Source organism: Phycodurus eques, chromosome 13, assembly GCF_024500275.1.
Source record: "Phycodurus eques isolate BA_2022a chromosome 13, UOR_Pequ_1.1, whole genome shotgun sequence".
Lineage (NCBI taxonomy): Eukaryota > Metazoa > Chordata > Actinopteri > Syngnathiformes > Syngnathidae > Phycodurus > Phycodurus eques.
This window is the reverse complement of record NC_084537.1, coordinates 4,771,109-4,787,522: the sequence shown is the minus strand read 5'-3', so window position 1 is coordinate 4,787,522 and position 16,414 is coordinate 4,771,109. Positions and strand designations below refer to the sequence as shown.

Genomic DNA, 16,414 nt, shown 5'->3' with positions numbered 1-16,414 from the left:
TCAGGGTGTGTTTAAACAAGTTGTCATGTGGTCAATGCAAATGTCCCCCCCCCCTATCCCGAAGGGCATCCATTTTGGCCACAAAGCTCTTTTGAGTGCACAAAAAAATGTGTTTGAAGCAGGAAGAACATCTTGCGGAGCGCTACAAAGATGAAAGCCCTGACAAGGACTGGCGTCAGCTGATTTCCATCCAATCAGAAGCTTGACCGGGAACACCTCACCCTCCCCACAACCCCCACAATCCCCGGGTGGCCCATTCTGTCCATTCCACATCACTGCCTCATCAACTACGTAAGTCATGAGACTTTAAATTTACTAAGTTTCATGACTCGCTTTAAATCAACTAAGTCACTTGCTTGAAATTGGTTAAGTCACGTGACTTGCTTGAAATTGACTAGTCATGTGACTCGCTTGAAATAAACTTAGTCACATGACTCTTTACAGCAACTAAGCCATGTGACTGTGTAAGTTGTGACTCTGAACAGACTACTTTAACATCAACTAAGTCACGTGACTTGCTTTAAACCACTAAGTCACATAACGAGCTACAAATCTACGAAGTCACATGACTCACTTTAAATCAGTAAGTCATGTGATTTGCGTTTCATCGACTAGTCATGTGACTGCATCAACTAAGTCATGTTACTCTGTGTATCGACTAACTCATGCAACTCTTTAAATTGAGTATTTTGAAATCGACTGAAGGCAGAGTACACAAAAGGATTTTTCATACCGGTATCCTAATTTTTATTTTATTTTTTTTTATTATTTTTTTTTTTTTTATCTGTGACAGACCCCACACATTAAGATACAAAAATCCACCATTTAACAGTTTTGGTCGTATTGTGTATATCCCAATAACCTCAACCCATAACACCACACACATAAAGATTCTGTTCTGCCGCTTATCCTCAAAATCTGACGTGATCACACGTAATCTAACAAACACGAAGACGGGCAGACACTTCCAGGTATGACCTGATGTTTGCAGAAAGTTGCCGAAGGGAATGAAGGCGGAAGTGGTGTAAAAAAATATAAAGACTTGCTTTGGAAAATACTTCTTTCCATCTGTGGAGTCCACTTTTATACAAAAAATGACATTGCGTAGGACGTTTGTTTTCATTTTTCATTTTGTTGTTCCGAAATCGGTGCTCTGATTGGCCACATTTCGTTTCAAATAACAATTTACGCCATCGCGACTCTGGGAAACGTCAGCTTTCCCCACAAGCGTTTTCAAGATGGTTGGTTCCGATCCATTTTTGACCCTATTATCGGGACAAATCGACTCTTAACACACCTCAGGATAATCTTATAGGATAATCTTATAAAACATAAGCGAGTCTGGCGTTTGACATGCTCGGTCGGGAAGGTGCAAAATCGGGGCAAAACCAGTCCGATTGTCTTTATGTGTGTGTCATGTGACTATTTGAAGCAACTACTTTAAAATCAATTGAGACATATGACCTACTTGAAATCACTTAAGTCATGTGATTCACTTTAAAACAACTAAGTCACAATTTGTTTTAAATTGACTAGTCATGTGACTAGTCAATTTGACTAGTCTAGTTTGACTAGTTTGTAAATGTCATGTGACTCTTTAAATTGACGACGTCAAAATCGACCAAGTCATGACTCACTTTAAATCGACTAAGTCACGTGACTTTTTGTATCGACTACTTTAAAATCGACTCACTCATGTGACTCTTTGAATCAACTACTTCAAAATTGACCGAGTCGTGTGATTCTTTCTACCGACTACTTTAAAATCGGCTAACTTGCTTTTAAAGTGACTACTAAGTCATGCAACACACTTCACATGGACATGCAATACATTGACTAGCTCCTGTGGCGCTTTCAATAAATTAATTTAAATCGTCTAAATCGTGTGACTTTTCAAATCAACTAAGTCATGTGACCGCTCACTGAAATCTCGGCTTGTCCTGAATCAACCCCGCCGGTTGAGGCAGAAGAGGCCTCCAGTTTTGTACGATGTCATCGTCCGATGTCATCACTGCGCCATGTGAAAGTTCGAATGAGGCGTGGCCCAGCAACAGGAACCAATCACAAGCGAGGCTTAGAACAAAATGGATCAGTGGCATCGTAGGAATTATGAGAGCGCGTCTGTCCTGTTGAAAATTTGCCCTCAATCTGCCAGATATGCCACGCACACACTTCTCACAAGAGCGGACACACTGTACCAAATGTTTACGGATGCGCTGTAGCGAACCAAAAGAACCAATCAGTAATGTTGATGTTTTCTGATCGTCAGCTGTCACAGCGCCGCTCTGATGATGATGATGATGATGTCACACGTTGGCTGAGAAACCACGCCGACAGCTACACATATGGGGCGGCCATAATGGAAGCCTCAGACGCCAGACACAGGCTGACGGTTGATGGTTGATTCACCGGGTGACACGGCTTCACGTGTTGACTGTGCTAAATAACAATTTAAAGGGCCCTCCTCATCACTTTTACCCCCGTCCCGTTCAAGCGCTGCCTTGTACAGTAGTTGCATTAATATGTGTCTCTCGCCCGCCGACGTGTCGGCGTGCGCGGCCGACGTTGACACTCAGCCAGGAAGTGCAGTCGAACTGCTTGCATTTCGTAGATTTTTCAAGGCTTCGGTATTTTGTCTAATCCCGATGATAATCTGATTGATATATATATTTCTGTGCTTCTGCATGTGCAAATGTGATGTAAATTGATCATTTCCCAGTGCCCGCCCACCACTGCTGGCGTGGTTGCATTGTGATGCACTTTGGTCAGCATACAGTATCCAACGCTACTTTTATGAATTTTATCAACAACAAATGCCTCTTATCTGCGCTATATTTATTCTTCACTGTGCATTATAACAACGAACGAATGAATTCTGATTCATTCACAAATTCACAGCGGTGCAAAGAAAATTGGCCAGCACGCGCGGCATTAATCTGACAATGACTTTGCCTGTACGCTCAACTTGTGCACAGAGTGAGAATATTTCGACGCATTTATTTTTAAAGGAGGGCAATTATGTTGCCATGAAAAATTAAATAAAAAAATGTTTTCAGGTTTTTTCCGGAAAATAAAATACTAATAAGCAGGGAATCGGGGGGGGGGGGGGGGGCACCACGCATAAGCAGGGGTTTCCGCAAATAGAGAAAAATCTGTGAATAATTGACAGTCATTATAATTGCCATGAAAATCTTTTTTTTTTTTGTCCCCCCCCCCAAAATGCAAGTGAGCTGGGGATTGCGTCAACAAATGGCGAATAAGCAGGGTTTTCCGCAAATAGTGAAAAATCTCCTTCAGTAATGCAAATTACGTCGGCGTCACTGCTCACATTGCTGAAATCACAGACGGACGTGGCATCTACAATCCTTTTGCCCTGACTGTGCAGAAGACAATCACCAGACACTATGCTAAAAACTGCACCGCGATTTCTCTCTGTGGCAGACGAGTGGGTAAAACGAAACGGTAACCACAATTGCAACAATGATAGCTGCAGCAAGACACCTTTGATTGCTCACATCACATGCAAAGAGCCATCACTGTTAACCTTGCTGACATTGTGGTTTAGTGATGCAAAAGTTAACTTGAAAAACACTTGAAGTCTAGGTCTAGTGAATTTTGCCCAGGGCATATTTTTATATTCCCTGTAGTATATTTTAAGACTGTTTAGTATTGAAATACAATTAAATATATTTTTCCAGAGTTAACAGTATGCTCGTCTATGTCTATTGTTTGATTTTTTTTAAAAAGAAATTAGGGATAAATATTGTTACATGAATAAAATGTGATTAATTTAGATTTATTCTTTACAAAGCCTGTAATTAATTAGATTTTTTTTAATCGAGTCCAACCACTAATATGAACACATTTTCAAATGATGTTTTTTTTTTTTTAAATCTGCAAATCCTGAACTGTATATTTTATATCGCGTCCCAATGGAGAAAACTACACCAGCTGCCACTGAGTTTCGAACACAACAAGTTTAGCTCTCAGCAGATCCACGCAATTAAACATACAGGAAGTGACACTGAAGGATGACGGCGAGGGGCGTGTCCCAATTGGACCCTAAACACAAATGAACTAAGCGGTTGTTTGGGGGGGGCCCCAAAAAGCGTGGGAATGTTTTAGGACACGGTGGGCGGGGGGGCCGCATTACTCACACAAAGGCATGGTAGAGCAGCGCCCATCCTCGGGGTCTCTCCAGCGCATCGTAGATGAGGTTTTGAATCCTCCTCTTGCGGACGTTATTCCTTTTGGCGGGCCGGCTGTAGTTCAGGGGGGTCTTGGCCAGGAGCCCGATGGCCGATGTGCCCTGGGACCCCCGCGTGTAGTCCTCCCGGCCTGCCACCGCCGCCACCAGCAGGGCGCCATCCTTATCTCCCCCCACGTCGCCGCCCTGCTGGTCCGGGGGGCCCTTCTTGCGGTCCTCCGAGCCACTAGCTGCGCTCCTGGACCGCAGTCCCATGGTCAGTGCTGGTTGCCCGGGTCGGGCCGCATGCCATTGTCCGGTCCGGGTCCGGGTCCCCCCTGCGCCCTCAGCTTCGGGTCATTTAAGGATGGTGCCAGGAGGCGAGGCTGCCATGCAGAGATGGACGAGACAAAACAAACAAAAGTGGCATCAAGTCACGGAGGAGGAGCGTGCGCGCGCCTGTCGTTCAAGAGCGATCACGCGCATTGCTGTCAATAACTGCTCTTTTGTTTTGCTTCTTTTTTGGGGGTACAATTGTTGTACATGAGACTACTGACCAAAAAAAAAGTCTTTTGAATGGATTTAAATCGAACATGCATCGGGTGCACATTTTTAAAAATGTGCTAAAACTAACATATTATTGGACTATTTTCGAGAAGAGGAGAAAATAACCTCAGTTTAGCACATTTGAATCATTCCAGTTGAGCACATTTGAATCATGTTTAATCGGTTTACCTGAGCAAATTAAGTACTTTTTCAGAGGGCTTCCAAAGGAAGCCAAATCAAATTAAATGTTTTGTTGTTAATGTTGTGAATTAGCTTTGAGAAGAAAAGCAACACTTCAAAACGCACGGCAGACAAAGACCGGGCAGCTCGCGTGCACGCAGGAATCCTCGCTCACGCGCGAGCATCAAATCATAAGACATTTTTTTTTGGGGGGGGCGGGGGGGGCGAGGTATTTTGTAGGGAGAAGAAAAATACAAAGCAGGCTCACCGGCGTGCATGGCTCGGGTCTCCCTGGCTTCCTGCTTCCATGCGGGAAGCACCGCAGCGATGACGGCTCAGGAACAACAACAAAAAAAGAACAAGAAAAGAAAGGAGGAGGGGGAGGAGGAAGAGGAGCCGGGTGGAGACGGACGCTGGAGAGCGGAGATGCTTCGTGCAGGAGGAGGAGGAGAGGAAAAAGGGAGAAGGAAGGAAGGAAGGAAGGAGCTTGTCGGGACTGGAAGTGAAGCAGAAGAGAGTCACCGGCAGCGCGCACGCAGACAGCACCGGGGGTGCGTGCACGCGCGGGAGGAAGACGAGCAGGTACACCTTGTTCACCCGGGGTGAGGGGGGGGGGGGGGGGGCACGCGCATTGGCAGTGTGCAAAGGAAAGGAGAAGAGAACAACAACATCCTCCAGGAGCATCCTTCACTCCCTAATCGATACATCTTACATTGATTGATTGATTGATTGATTGGAGGCAGTAAATCGCAGACTGGATTTGTCGTTTGTACTGTAAACGCGCACACACACACACACACACACACACACACAGCATACTGTACATGCACAGTGGAATCTCAGGTTCCCAATTGGATTTGTTCCGTGACCCCGTTTTCAAACCCAAATAATCCCAAACCGATGTAAAACGTCCTTACCATTGAAGTCAATGGAAATGCAATTGATCCGCTCGAACCGCAGAACAGCGTTACATGGACCTTAGTTCGATCGTTGAGTGGTTAAAAATAAAGACTGTGCAATATAGAAAAAGGTAAAAGAAAAAAAAACCCACACAATTTCTGATGATGAAATAACAGCCCGACTTCGCCTTTTTGCGTCAGTAATGTTTACGTTCGCTGTGGTCACTGCTGGCCGTAAATGGCCACCAACTCCAACAATGCGGCGCAGCTTTTGTGTTGCTTTGTGGGATGTGGCGGCCATTTTAGAAGAAAAAAAAAAAAAGGAGATACCTGAAGCATAGAACCAATTAAACAGACATACAAACAAACACATTTACACATACAAATGTGGGACTTTGGGGAATATGATGAAGAGTTCGCAAGGTGTCCTGAGTGAGCAGAACAGTTTGAAGATGGGAATGCTTTGAATCGGTCGAGGAATGTGGGAGGAGCTAAAATATCTTTTAATTTGGAATTTTGCGGGAATGGGGGAAATTATTCCAAAGTGAGAATTTGGGGAATGCAGAAAATAAATGCCCGCACGCGGTACACTGGGTGAGGGGAATGCGTGAGGAATAACATGATTGAATGCCCTTTAGCAACTCGGAGGTCGTAAAGTTACATACAAATAAGCAACGTGGGAGTGTTTCATCGATGAACGACATCGATAAATCCCCTTCCTCTTGGGTTTGCTTGACAGCTAATTGAGGCAGCAAAACCACCAAAAGAGGTAAAAAAAAAACAACAGCAACACAGTTCATCTGATAGCTGTGACATCCTCAGACCCCCGTCCCCATTTTAACAGGATTAAAGGCGACACAATAAGATCCTAAAATAGATTGATTGGACATCTGGTTAGTCCATTTAATTGTCGCTGCATGTGACTAATTACTGCAGAGGAAGTGTGTCATTAAACAAAGGATCATGTCAGTTCCACTGGAGGCGAGCAACTAACCAGAATTCAGTACCTTCAGGCCTCAAGTGGGAATTTAGCCAACTTAATCCAACGCTGAATCGCAATGCTATCACATGGACGCAATAATAAACATTGAGCTACCGGATGAAGTTCCTCTGGCATCTGGGTAGGAATCCTCCTGGATGCCTCCCTAGTGAGTAGTTCTGGGCATGTGCCACCCGGTTGGCTTGGGAACAGCTCAACAAGGTGTTCAAAAGTTCCCTGGTGGCGGGGCCCCACAGGTGGATGAAGTCCACCCGGAGCTCCTAAAGGCGCTGGATGTTGTGGGGCTGTCCTGGTTGACATGCCTTTGCAACATCGCATGGACATTGGGGACAGTGCCTCTAGATTGGCAGGACAGGGTAGTGGTCCCCCTTTTTGAGGAGGAGGACCAGAGGAAGTGTTACAATTACAGGGGGATCACGTTCCTCATCCTCCCCTGGTAAGGTCTATGCAGAGGTTCCAGAGAGGAGGATGTGTCGGAAGTCGAATCTCGGATTCAGGGGGAGGAGTGTGGTTTTCGTCCTGCCCCGCCCCCCCGCGGTTCGGTCCCTGTACGGCTGGTGTCAGAGTTTGGTCCGCAAGTCTGATTCGTTTCCTGAGAGGGTTGGACTCTGATGTCATCGAGGGGGCCAGCACTCTGGCCCTGTGAGGATTTGAAATGTGATTGGTTAAAGAAACAGTCCCATTGCTAATGGTCCAAGTTCGATGGGCCAGCACTGATTGCGAAGGCCTTGAGCAAGTTAGACTGACATGGCAACACATAGAGGTTGAAATCTGATTGGACAAAACAATCTAACGTCCACATACACATCGTGGAAGCAGTGCAGTCAGGAAAAATGCTACGAAATGAAGAGACATGCATAGACTCACCACAGACACAATGAGTGAGGATAACCAGGAACTGAAAACAAAAAGACTAAAGAGAGACAAATGGCTAGAGGGAGCCGATTGGTTGACACAAAGAGCAGGGCTGATTAGAGCGTGGAGAAAAAACATCACAAGCACCAGAAGACATGAGCAGGAGACTACCATCACAACATTGGAAAGTGAAATGAATTGTATGGCAAACCAGAAACCAAAGGATTTACAATCACATCATGATGAGGAGGAGGAAGAAGAGGATGAGGATGAGAAGGAGGAGTGTGAAGACAAAGCGGAGTACGAGAAGGAAGAAAAGGATTGAGAGGAAGAGGAGGATGAAGAGTAGGAGGTGAGTTTGTGTTTCAAACTGAGAATGAGAAAAAAGAATCGCTGAGCTCGGCGTCTTTTCCAGTGGACGTCTTCTTCTTCTTCTTCCTGTTATACAACAACACCCTCTCCGTGGGCTCAATCGGCTCGTCCTTCCCACCAGGGAACTTCTGGGTCTGCTAGCCCTCAACTTTCATCATAATCCTATTTTTTTTTTTTTTTTTTAAACGGAGTTACAACTTGTCAAAGAAATCTTGTGATGCCCCCAATATCAACCGATCGAGCACAAGAAGATGACGACTTCACTGAAAAAAAGACGAGCTTCTGTCCTTGGCTGCGGTTTAGAGCAAGCAGGAGGAATGAAGGCGGGCAGCCAGGCAGAGGCGGTGGGCTGAGGTGGGGGGGTTGCTGGATGATACTCTCATGCCTTCAATTATTCATCCAAAAACAAGAGAGCGAGGTTAGGAGAGAGGGAGAGGAGGAGTGTCAAAAACATCAATCGTTCAAAAAAAACCGAAAAAAAATCATCATACTACAGAGATGCTGCTCAGTAAACGTATTAATGCAGTGGGCTATTTGTGGCCCGCCTGCCGTTCATGTTCATGGCCTGCCACATATTGTCATAATGAAAGAGTTCAAATGTTGATTTTATTTTTGATTTTAAATTAAACAATAAAAAGTTCAATGTTACAAGATACCACACTTTCGATTTTATTTTTTATTTGTAAAAAATTTAATTTAAAATTGTAACAGAAAAAATTATGTTACAAGGTATCACACTTTTTAAAATTAAGTGCAAGTGTAAATACTGTAAAAAATTGAGAACATGCAAACTCCACACAGACGGGGCCGGGATTTGAACTGCGGGCCTCAGAACTGTGAGGCGGATGTGCTAACCAGTCGTCAACTGTGCCGCACCTACAACATGTTGATTAGTTTTTTTCTTCATAAAAGTTGAAGTGAGCCTGCTGTATCTTTAGTTCATTGATACAATAATTAATAGTAGTGATGCATCGAAATGAAAAATCTTTTGTCAATTAATTTCATACATGAGCTTTTGGTGTTGATTTTAAATGTATTTATTTCAGATAAATACATAGATATAGAAGGAAGATCAAACAGTCCTTTGGGAATTGTAGTTCACTTACTGTGTTGCCTAAAAGTGAAATCATCTGGCAGCGCCATCGTATTGACTGCTAGCCTGTATCGGTAAATTCGATGCGCCCATTTTGAACTCCGTGCCGACGGCGACGCTAAGCTAGGGAGGTCGAAGTTGTCAGCCCTTTTCATGTGCGCGGACGGCAAGAAACCCAAGAGACCATGGATGCCAGTACATTGCCCTGCGTACAGTTGCGTAAAACAGCGTACAATCACGACAAGGAAACTGGGAGTCCCTTTTGAAAAATGGAAACAAAAACAAAAAAAAACCTACTTTTTTCCCCAAATGTTGTTAATTGATAGCATATGCTTTGGTGTTGACAAAAGACTAACCCTCAAGAAAATTGGTTGAGAAATGAGTACGTTATGATTTAATTTCAGTGACCACGCATTGCCTTCTATGGGAACGTCGACCTCCCTGACATGGTTGCCACGTAGGCACGTCGGTTAGCCAGGCGCCTACGTTGTGCTTGCATAGCTACCCCTTCATATCTATTGCGCGTCAGACCAAGCGCAAGTTTTGCCGCGAAGCTAACTCTTACTTCTTACTTTTTAAGAAGGCCATACAACAGCATGTGTGTCATGATTGGTTTTACTGTGCGTTGTGACCTGACCTAACCTTTTTAGTATTATGCGCTGCACTTATCGCACTTCACATTTTGTGAACTGTTATACAGTACTTGTATTTGATTTGTGGATGGTTGTTCATCTGTTAGTCAGTCAATGCGTTTTTTTAAATGGTATTTTTTTGTTGAGTTTTTAATCACACAATACTTTTTTTTTTTTTTTTTTTTTAAATATCGCACTTGACAAATAGGCCGAATAAAACAACTAAAGCTAATACTGAAACAAATAATAGTTTTTGAAAAAAATAACAATACAAATTTACAAACCTGCTCTAAAAACAGCAGCACAGTGGACGACTGGTTAGCACATCTGCCTCACAGTTCTGAAGACCCGGGTTCAAATCCAGCCTTGTCTGTGGGGAGTTTGCAATGTTCTCCCCGTACCTGCATGGGTTTCCAGTTACTCCAGGTACTCCAGTTTCCGCTCATATCCCAAAAACATGCATGCTAGGTTAATTGAAAAGTCTAAATTGCCTGTAGGTGTGAATGTGAGTGCGAATGGTTGTTTGTTAATATGTGCCCTGCGATTGGCTGGCGACCAGATCTGGGTGCAGCTCGCCTCTCGCCCAGTTAGCTGGGATAGGCTACAGCACGCGCGCAACCCGAGTGAGGATAAAGCGGTACAGGAAATGGATGGACGGATGATTTGTATTGAGTTAAACGTGCATTGAAATTTTGTGACCGCGAGTGCCAGTAGCATTTTATGTTTGACTTTGATGTGCAATTTGAGCTAAGAAGAAAAAGAAAACGACAAGCTTTCCACGTTAAGCCTTGTTAAGAGTAGAGGGATACTGGGAGCATTACGTGCCGAAGTTGTATTTAGAAAGATAAACTAATGCCTATTTGTTTTTAGTGAAAACAGCTTGGCTTGCTCTGACTAACCAATCACAGGACAGAAAACTGCCGATGTCATCGAGGGCCAGCACTCCGGTCCTGTGAGGACAAATTTGAAATGTGACTGGTTAAAAAAAATAACATTTTTAAATCCAGTTGCTAATATAGTTAAATGAGCGAGCGCCACTGATTGTGAAGGACCTGGGCAGATTACACTGACATAGCAACAAATTGAGGCTTCAAGGAACAAATATTAGAATATAGCTTCTAAATGTAGGTCAACACTTCTGATAGTGTTGAGGCCAGCAAAGAAGGTCAAGCCTGCCCAACACACATTCCGACATCCCATCCACGTCACGTCCATCTTGGCGTGAGGACGTGGCCCTGCCCACGCCACTGTGGTACCTTTTGAAGCCACCTGACGCGACTCTCCGTCATTTGGCCAAACGAGCAACGCCGACGCTTCTCATGGCATCCAATCCATCTATCTGTCCATCTAGCTGTCAGTTCTGTCCATCCATCGTGGTGATGGCGGCGTGGAGGCCGCACATCAGAGGTGAGAGGCCACGTCAACAAGGTCTGAGCCACAGCTCTCCATCAACTGGAGAACATCTCCGATCGACTCTGAGGACACGTGACGGCAGGTCAGCGAGCGGACACACCGTGGAGGAAGAAGTGAGGAAAGAGTGTGTACAGAGAGGAAAAAAGTGAGAAAGAAGAATATGGCATGAGGAAGATGGGGGGAAAAGAGGATAAAGAGAGGGCAGAAGAGAGGAAGAGCAGAGGAAGAAGTGAGAAAGAGGAGGGAGAAGAGAAGTGAGGAAGAAGAGGAAAAAGCGAGACTCAAAGCGCCACCCAACTCCGAAGAGGAACTGGAGGGCACAGATCATGACAGTACCCCCACCACAATCTAATATAATCCAGGAACCTGGAGGTGGTGCTCGAAGGCGAGTGCCTGGTAGCCGGGTCTGCACCCATGGGTAACGTGGGTCCCCTTTCCCACGGGCTCACCACCTGTGGGAGGGGCCATAGGGGTCAGGTGCAGTGTGAGCCGGGCGGGCGGTGGCCAAAGGCAGAGACCTTGGCGATCCGATCCCCGGCTACAGAAGCTGGCTCTAGGGATGTGGAGTGTCACCTCTCTGGCAGGGAAGGAGCCCGAGCTGGTGTGTGAGGTCGAGAAGTTCCGACTAGATATGGTCGGACTCGCCTCCACACACGGCTTGGACTCTGGTGCCAGTCCTCTCGAGAGGGGTTGGACTCTCTTCCACTTTGGAGTTGCCCACAGTGAGAGGCGCCGAGCAGGTGTGGGTATACTTATTGCCCCCCGGGTCAGCGCCTATACATTGGGGTTCACCCCGGTGGAGGAGAGGGTAGCCTCCCTCCACCTTCGGGTCGGGGGGAAGGTTCCCAGCACACAATAGCAGGCACAATGGCAGGCAAGAAGCAGATTGGCCGAGACAGAAAGGCCACGATGGACAAATTGCACCAGGTCTGTGACGTACTACATTCTCATCAGAGATCGGCAAATTAGTTTCCGGAAAGCCTCCTGCTCCATTCAAAATGAAAAAACAAAGGAGGGGGTTTGTTGTTTCTCAGTAAACATTTCGGCAAGGATCAAATTCTTTGTACTGCTAACGGTAGACGGGTTTTAGTCAACGTTGTACATTGTTTGAATGGAACAACTACGCCAGCAGCAATGTCACCATGGGATACATTTTGACAGTTCAATAGCACAAGAGATGACTACTTATGTTAACAGCGTAGACTAGGTTTCCATATCATCACTATCTACTTTGCTCAAAAGGATGGCGTCTTTAGGAAAATGGTTGAAACTAATTTTGCAATTATAGCGACTCAATCCGGTGCAAAAAGGCACACAGCACTGCTTTTTGGAACTTGAAACTATTCCTCACAATGTATTTACAAATGTTTCTGGGAGATAAAATTTTTCTGTCTGTTCATTTTCCCGCTGTTGTGAATGGTGCAGGAAGTTAGCCAGAAACTAATTTGCCTATCACCAGCAAGATCAGAAGTACGTCACGCACCTGGAGCGTTAACAAAAAGAACAGAATTATGTGGTATAAAGTGAAGTTGGGAGGAGGAAAGAGGAAGTCAAGGTGAGGAAGATATAAAAAAAAAAAGGTAGATTGAGGAGTGGAAGAAGTCTGGAAGAAAAGAGGACAGAGGGAGGAAGAAGACAGGAAGAAAAGTGAAAAAGTGAGGAAGAAGTGTGAAGAGCTGAGGAAAAAAGAAAGGATGAACAGGAGGAAAAAGCACAGCAAGTCCCAAGTGGTCCTTCCTGACCGAGTGTGCCTGGTGAGTCAGCAATTGAGGTTGATTTTGTGTCGTCAAGGCAACAGACACGAATGAAACACAGACGACAAGCCGAGAAGGACGACGATGCACATGAATTTTTTGTGTCTTTCATCTCACCTTTCGTCCTTTTTATTCAATAATTCTTCTTGACAAACATCAAGGTGACGTCCTCAACGAATACAAGCTGAACGGCCAGTCAAGCTTGGATTGACAAGTCGGAAGAAGTAAAAGACTGAAGAAGTAAAAGACTTTAGTGCCCTCAGTAAACACCACCATCCCAAGCAGACCAGTCATTGAGATTTTTTTCCCCTGTGTGACTCCATGTTATCGCCTCTATATTATTGCAGATTAATAGTCATTGAGATGTCCTTTGTGTCCAAGTCATTGATCATCTTCTTGAGAAAGTCATTCATGCTTGTGTAGTCAGTGGTGCATTGTCTTCTCAGCTCCATATTGTCTTCGTCCCATCCTGATATCAACTTCTTGATCTTCTTTCCACATGATGTTCCTCAACATCCACACTGAAGTCACGACTGTAAGTGGATGAGCCCCTTCTCTATTCTGTGACGGGATGCGGTTAAATGAGAGGCGGGACGTCGGGGTCATCCACAAATCCTTCCGAGGGTACGTGCTTGAGAGGCGTGGCGGTGGTCGGATTCCAGAGAGAAGCTTCCAGCGGCCCTTCGATGGTGTGGTGGCGTGTCACAATGTTAGCGATGTCCACGGTTCCGCTGGCGTCCACTTCCAGCCTCTCTGGAACGGCATGCTTCCTGGAAAGTCAACAACATGCATGGGAAAATATACATTTTGTGGGGATGTGATATTGTTTACTAATATATAGTACAACAATAACGCAAGACGTGATGGCATATGAATGTTGGGAGACGATGGCTTGATGAGATAGGTGGTTCGGTCAGTGGATTGGTCGGTAGGTAGGTCGGTGGCTCAAGTCAGTGAGTAGGACGATACGTCAGTGACTCAATCGCTGGGTTGGTTGGTCGGTTTGTCATTTGGCTAGTGGGTCGGTCCGTGGGTGGGTCGGTTAGTCGGACGGTGGGTAGGTGAGTCAGTGGTTCAGTCTGTTGTAGGGCTGCACGATATCGGGGAAAAACTGCGGACTTGTAATATATATTGCAATGTGAAATAATACAGAATCAGTGTTCATTTTTACGCAAACTAGTTCAGTTCATCATTCCAAAAATGAACCAGTTCAGTTCATATTTCAACATTTCGAACTAATTTCACCAGTCCAAAAACGAATTAGTTCATAGTTCTTTTTTTTCTTCGGTATGTTGCTATTACTCTCAAAATACTGGCATTTCATTTCCCCAATTTTGCCACCCATTCTGTCCACACGGGTAGCCAGCTGCAGCTTTCACCATATAATCTCAAAAACACGAGGAAAAATGCGTTGCTTGAATCGTGTTTTTTTTTTTTTTTTTTTTTTTTTTTTAAATGGGGAATTAAAACAAAAACTGGACTTTTGTCCTTACTCTGTAAAACAAAACACGCAACACAGTATGACAGGAATGTTGGTGAAAGGACATTGATAACTTTGCATTCCTCGTAGCTCTATATTAACAAAATAATTTATCTACTCTTATGTTACAAAACAAAATAAATTCCATATTATCACAGTGTGATCGAACAGTGTTTTAAGTAAAGCATTCTGATACAAATAATAATGTCCCTACTAATCTATATCTATAATTTTAACAATTATGTCCTTTATTACAAAAGAAAACATTCACTCCCATTTAGAGTGGGTACGGAAAGTATTCTGACCCCCTTAAAACTTTAATTCTTTGTTATATTGCAGCCATTTGCTAAAATAATTTATTCGTCCCAAACGTCTTCCATTTAAGGATTATGGAGGCCATTGTGCTCATGGGAACCTTAAGTGCAGCAGAATATTTTTTGTAACCTTGGCCAGATCTGTGACTTGCCACAATTCTGTCTCTGAGCTCTTCAGGCAGTTCCTTTTACCTCATGATTCTCATTTTCTCTGACATGCACTGTGAGCTGTAAGGTCTTATATAGACAGGTGTGTGGCTTTCCTAATCAAGATGATGCTCAAACTAAATATTGTGCAGCTCTAGTCTGTTGCTGGCTCAGTCAGGGGAGTGGATCTGTCAGTTTGTTGGTGGGTCTGCAATTCGGTTTGTTAGACGATGGATCTGTAGGTCAGTCACTGAGTTGGTGGGTCAGCTGGTTGGAACATGGGTCGGTTAGTTGGACGATGAGTAAGTGGGTCGGTGACTCAGCCACTGTGTTGATGGATTGGCAGGTTGATTAGTTAAGACAGTGGGTCAGTTGGAAGCTTGGGAGGTCAGACATTGGGTCGGTGAGTTGGTCGGTTGGCCAGTGCGTCAGAGGGTCAGTCTGTAGGTCATTGAGTTGGTTAGTCGGACGGTGGGTAGATGGCTCAGTCACTGGGTCGGTGGGTTGGCTGGTCAGTGGGCCGGTCTGTTGGCGGGCTGATGTAGTCAATTAGTCAAATGGTGGGTCGATCTGCCGGTAAATCAATCAGATCAATGGCTCAGTCTGTATGTGTGTTATTTGGTTGGTGGCAAGTAGTTCGGTTAGCTGGACAATAGGTAGGTTGGGTCGGTGGCTCAATCAGGGGGTTGGTCAGTCACTTGGTCGGTGAGTCCAGAAATGACCACGCTGTCCCATTAAAACAATTACAATTTGTGTGCATTTCTGTGATCTTGATCTATCTGCTGACAGACGTTTGGCGACATTGCCAGGGTATTGCTACGTCACATGACCTTAAAGAAAGTTTCCTGCTACGTTGGTCTCAAGCCGGCCCTCACTGATGCCTCTCTCTAATTGAGTTTGACACGACCGGCGTGACAGCCTCAGCGACTTCTGCTGAGAGTCAGGGGACCATGTCCATGTCACAGGTTCCATCTTAAGCCCATCTGCCAGTGTGCAGATAAGAGGCAAACTAAAGCAATCACTGCTGGATGTCATCTGCACAGCCGGATGGACGCCCGCAGATAATCAAAGACCCGCCGGCACTACAATGCCAAACCATCTGATCCGCTAAGAAGTAAATACGAATCAGTGCCTCATTCTCTATTCCCTAATCACTATTTGGACTTTTTTGTTTTGGTTTGGGCCTGTTTGGCTGTTAGGTCAAGCAGAATGGAGGATTTGTATCCCTTTTATGCTGGAACACTGGAGTTTTTAATCTGCCGCTGTGGTTTCTCAGTATTATAATTGATGTTTATTGGGAATTAGAGTCGATCAGTCGAACAGAACAAAGTTTTTAGAGGGGAAAGAGAAACGAAGACAAAAGACAAACCACTAATTGTAAAGAGGAGGAGAAAAGTAAATCATTACATATCTACAACAATGAAACATTAGATATGAGTGTTGTATGGGGCTGTAGTGCTACACCATGTGAGGGAAGGACAGGACAAGATAGAAGCAGGACAAGGGTCGTGAACCCGGCTGTACAACTGATATTCAGGAGTTA

At 44.8% G+C, this 16,414-nt stretch overlaps 2 protein-coding genes across 3 annotated transcripts in view; both read right to left on the bottom strand.

Annotated features, from left to right (window-relative positions):
- Positions 1-5,399, bottom strand: part of kcnq3 (potassium voltage-gated channel, KQT-like subfamily, member 3) — a 36,073-nt gene extending 30,674 nt beyond the window's left edge. The window contains exons 1-2 of the mRNA XM_061693696.1: positions 5,181-5,399; positions 4,158-4,572 (exon numbers count right to left, since the gene is read on the bottom strand). Of these exons, the coding sequence (XP_061549680.1) occupies positions 4,158-4,462 (305 nt within the window). The 5' untranslated portion in view covers positions 4,463-4,572; positions 5,181-5,399. The remainder of the gene's footprint in view (positions 1-4,157; positions 4,573-5,180) is intronic.
- Positions 5,400-13,037: 7,638 nt separating this feature from the next.
- Positions 13,038-16,414, bottom strand: part of dnaaf11 (dynein axonemal assembly factor 11) — a 31,248-nt gene continuing 27,871 nt past the window's right edge. For both annotated transcript variants that reach the window (XM_061695137.1, XM_061695138.1), the window contains exon 12: positions 13,038-13,700. In XM_061695137.1, coding sequence (XP_061551121.1) covers positions 13,508-13,700 — 193 coding nt within the window. In that variant the 3' untranslated portion in view covers positions 13,038-13,507. The remainder of the gene's footprint in view (positions 13,701-16,414) is intronic.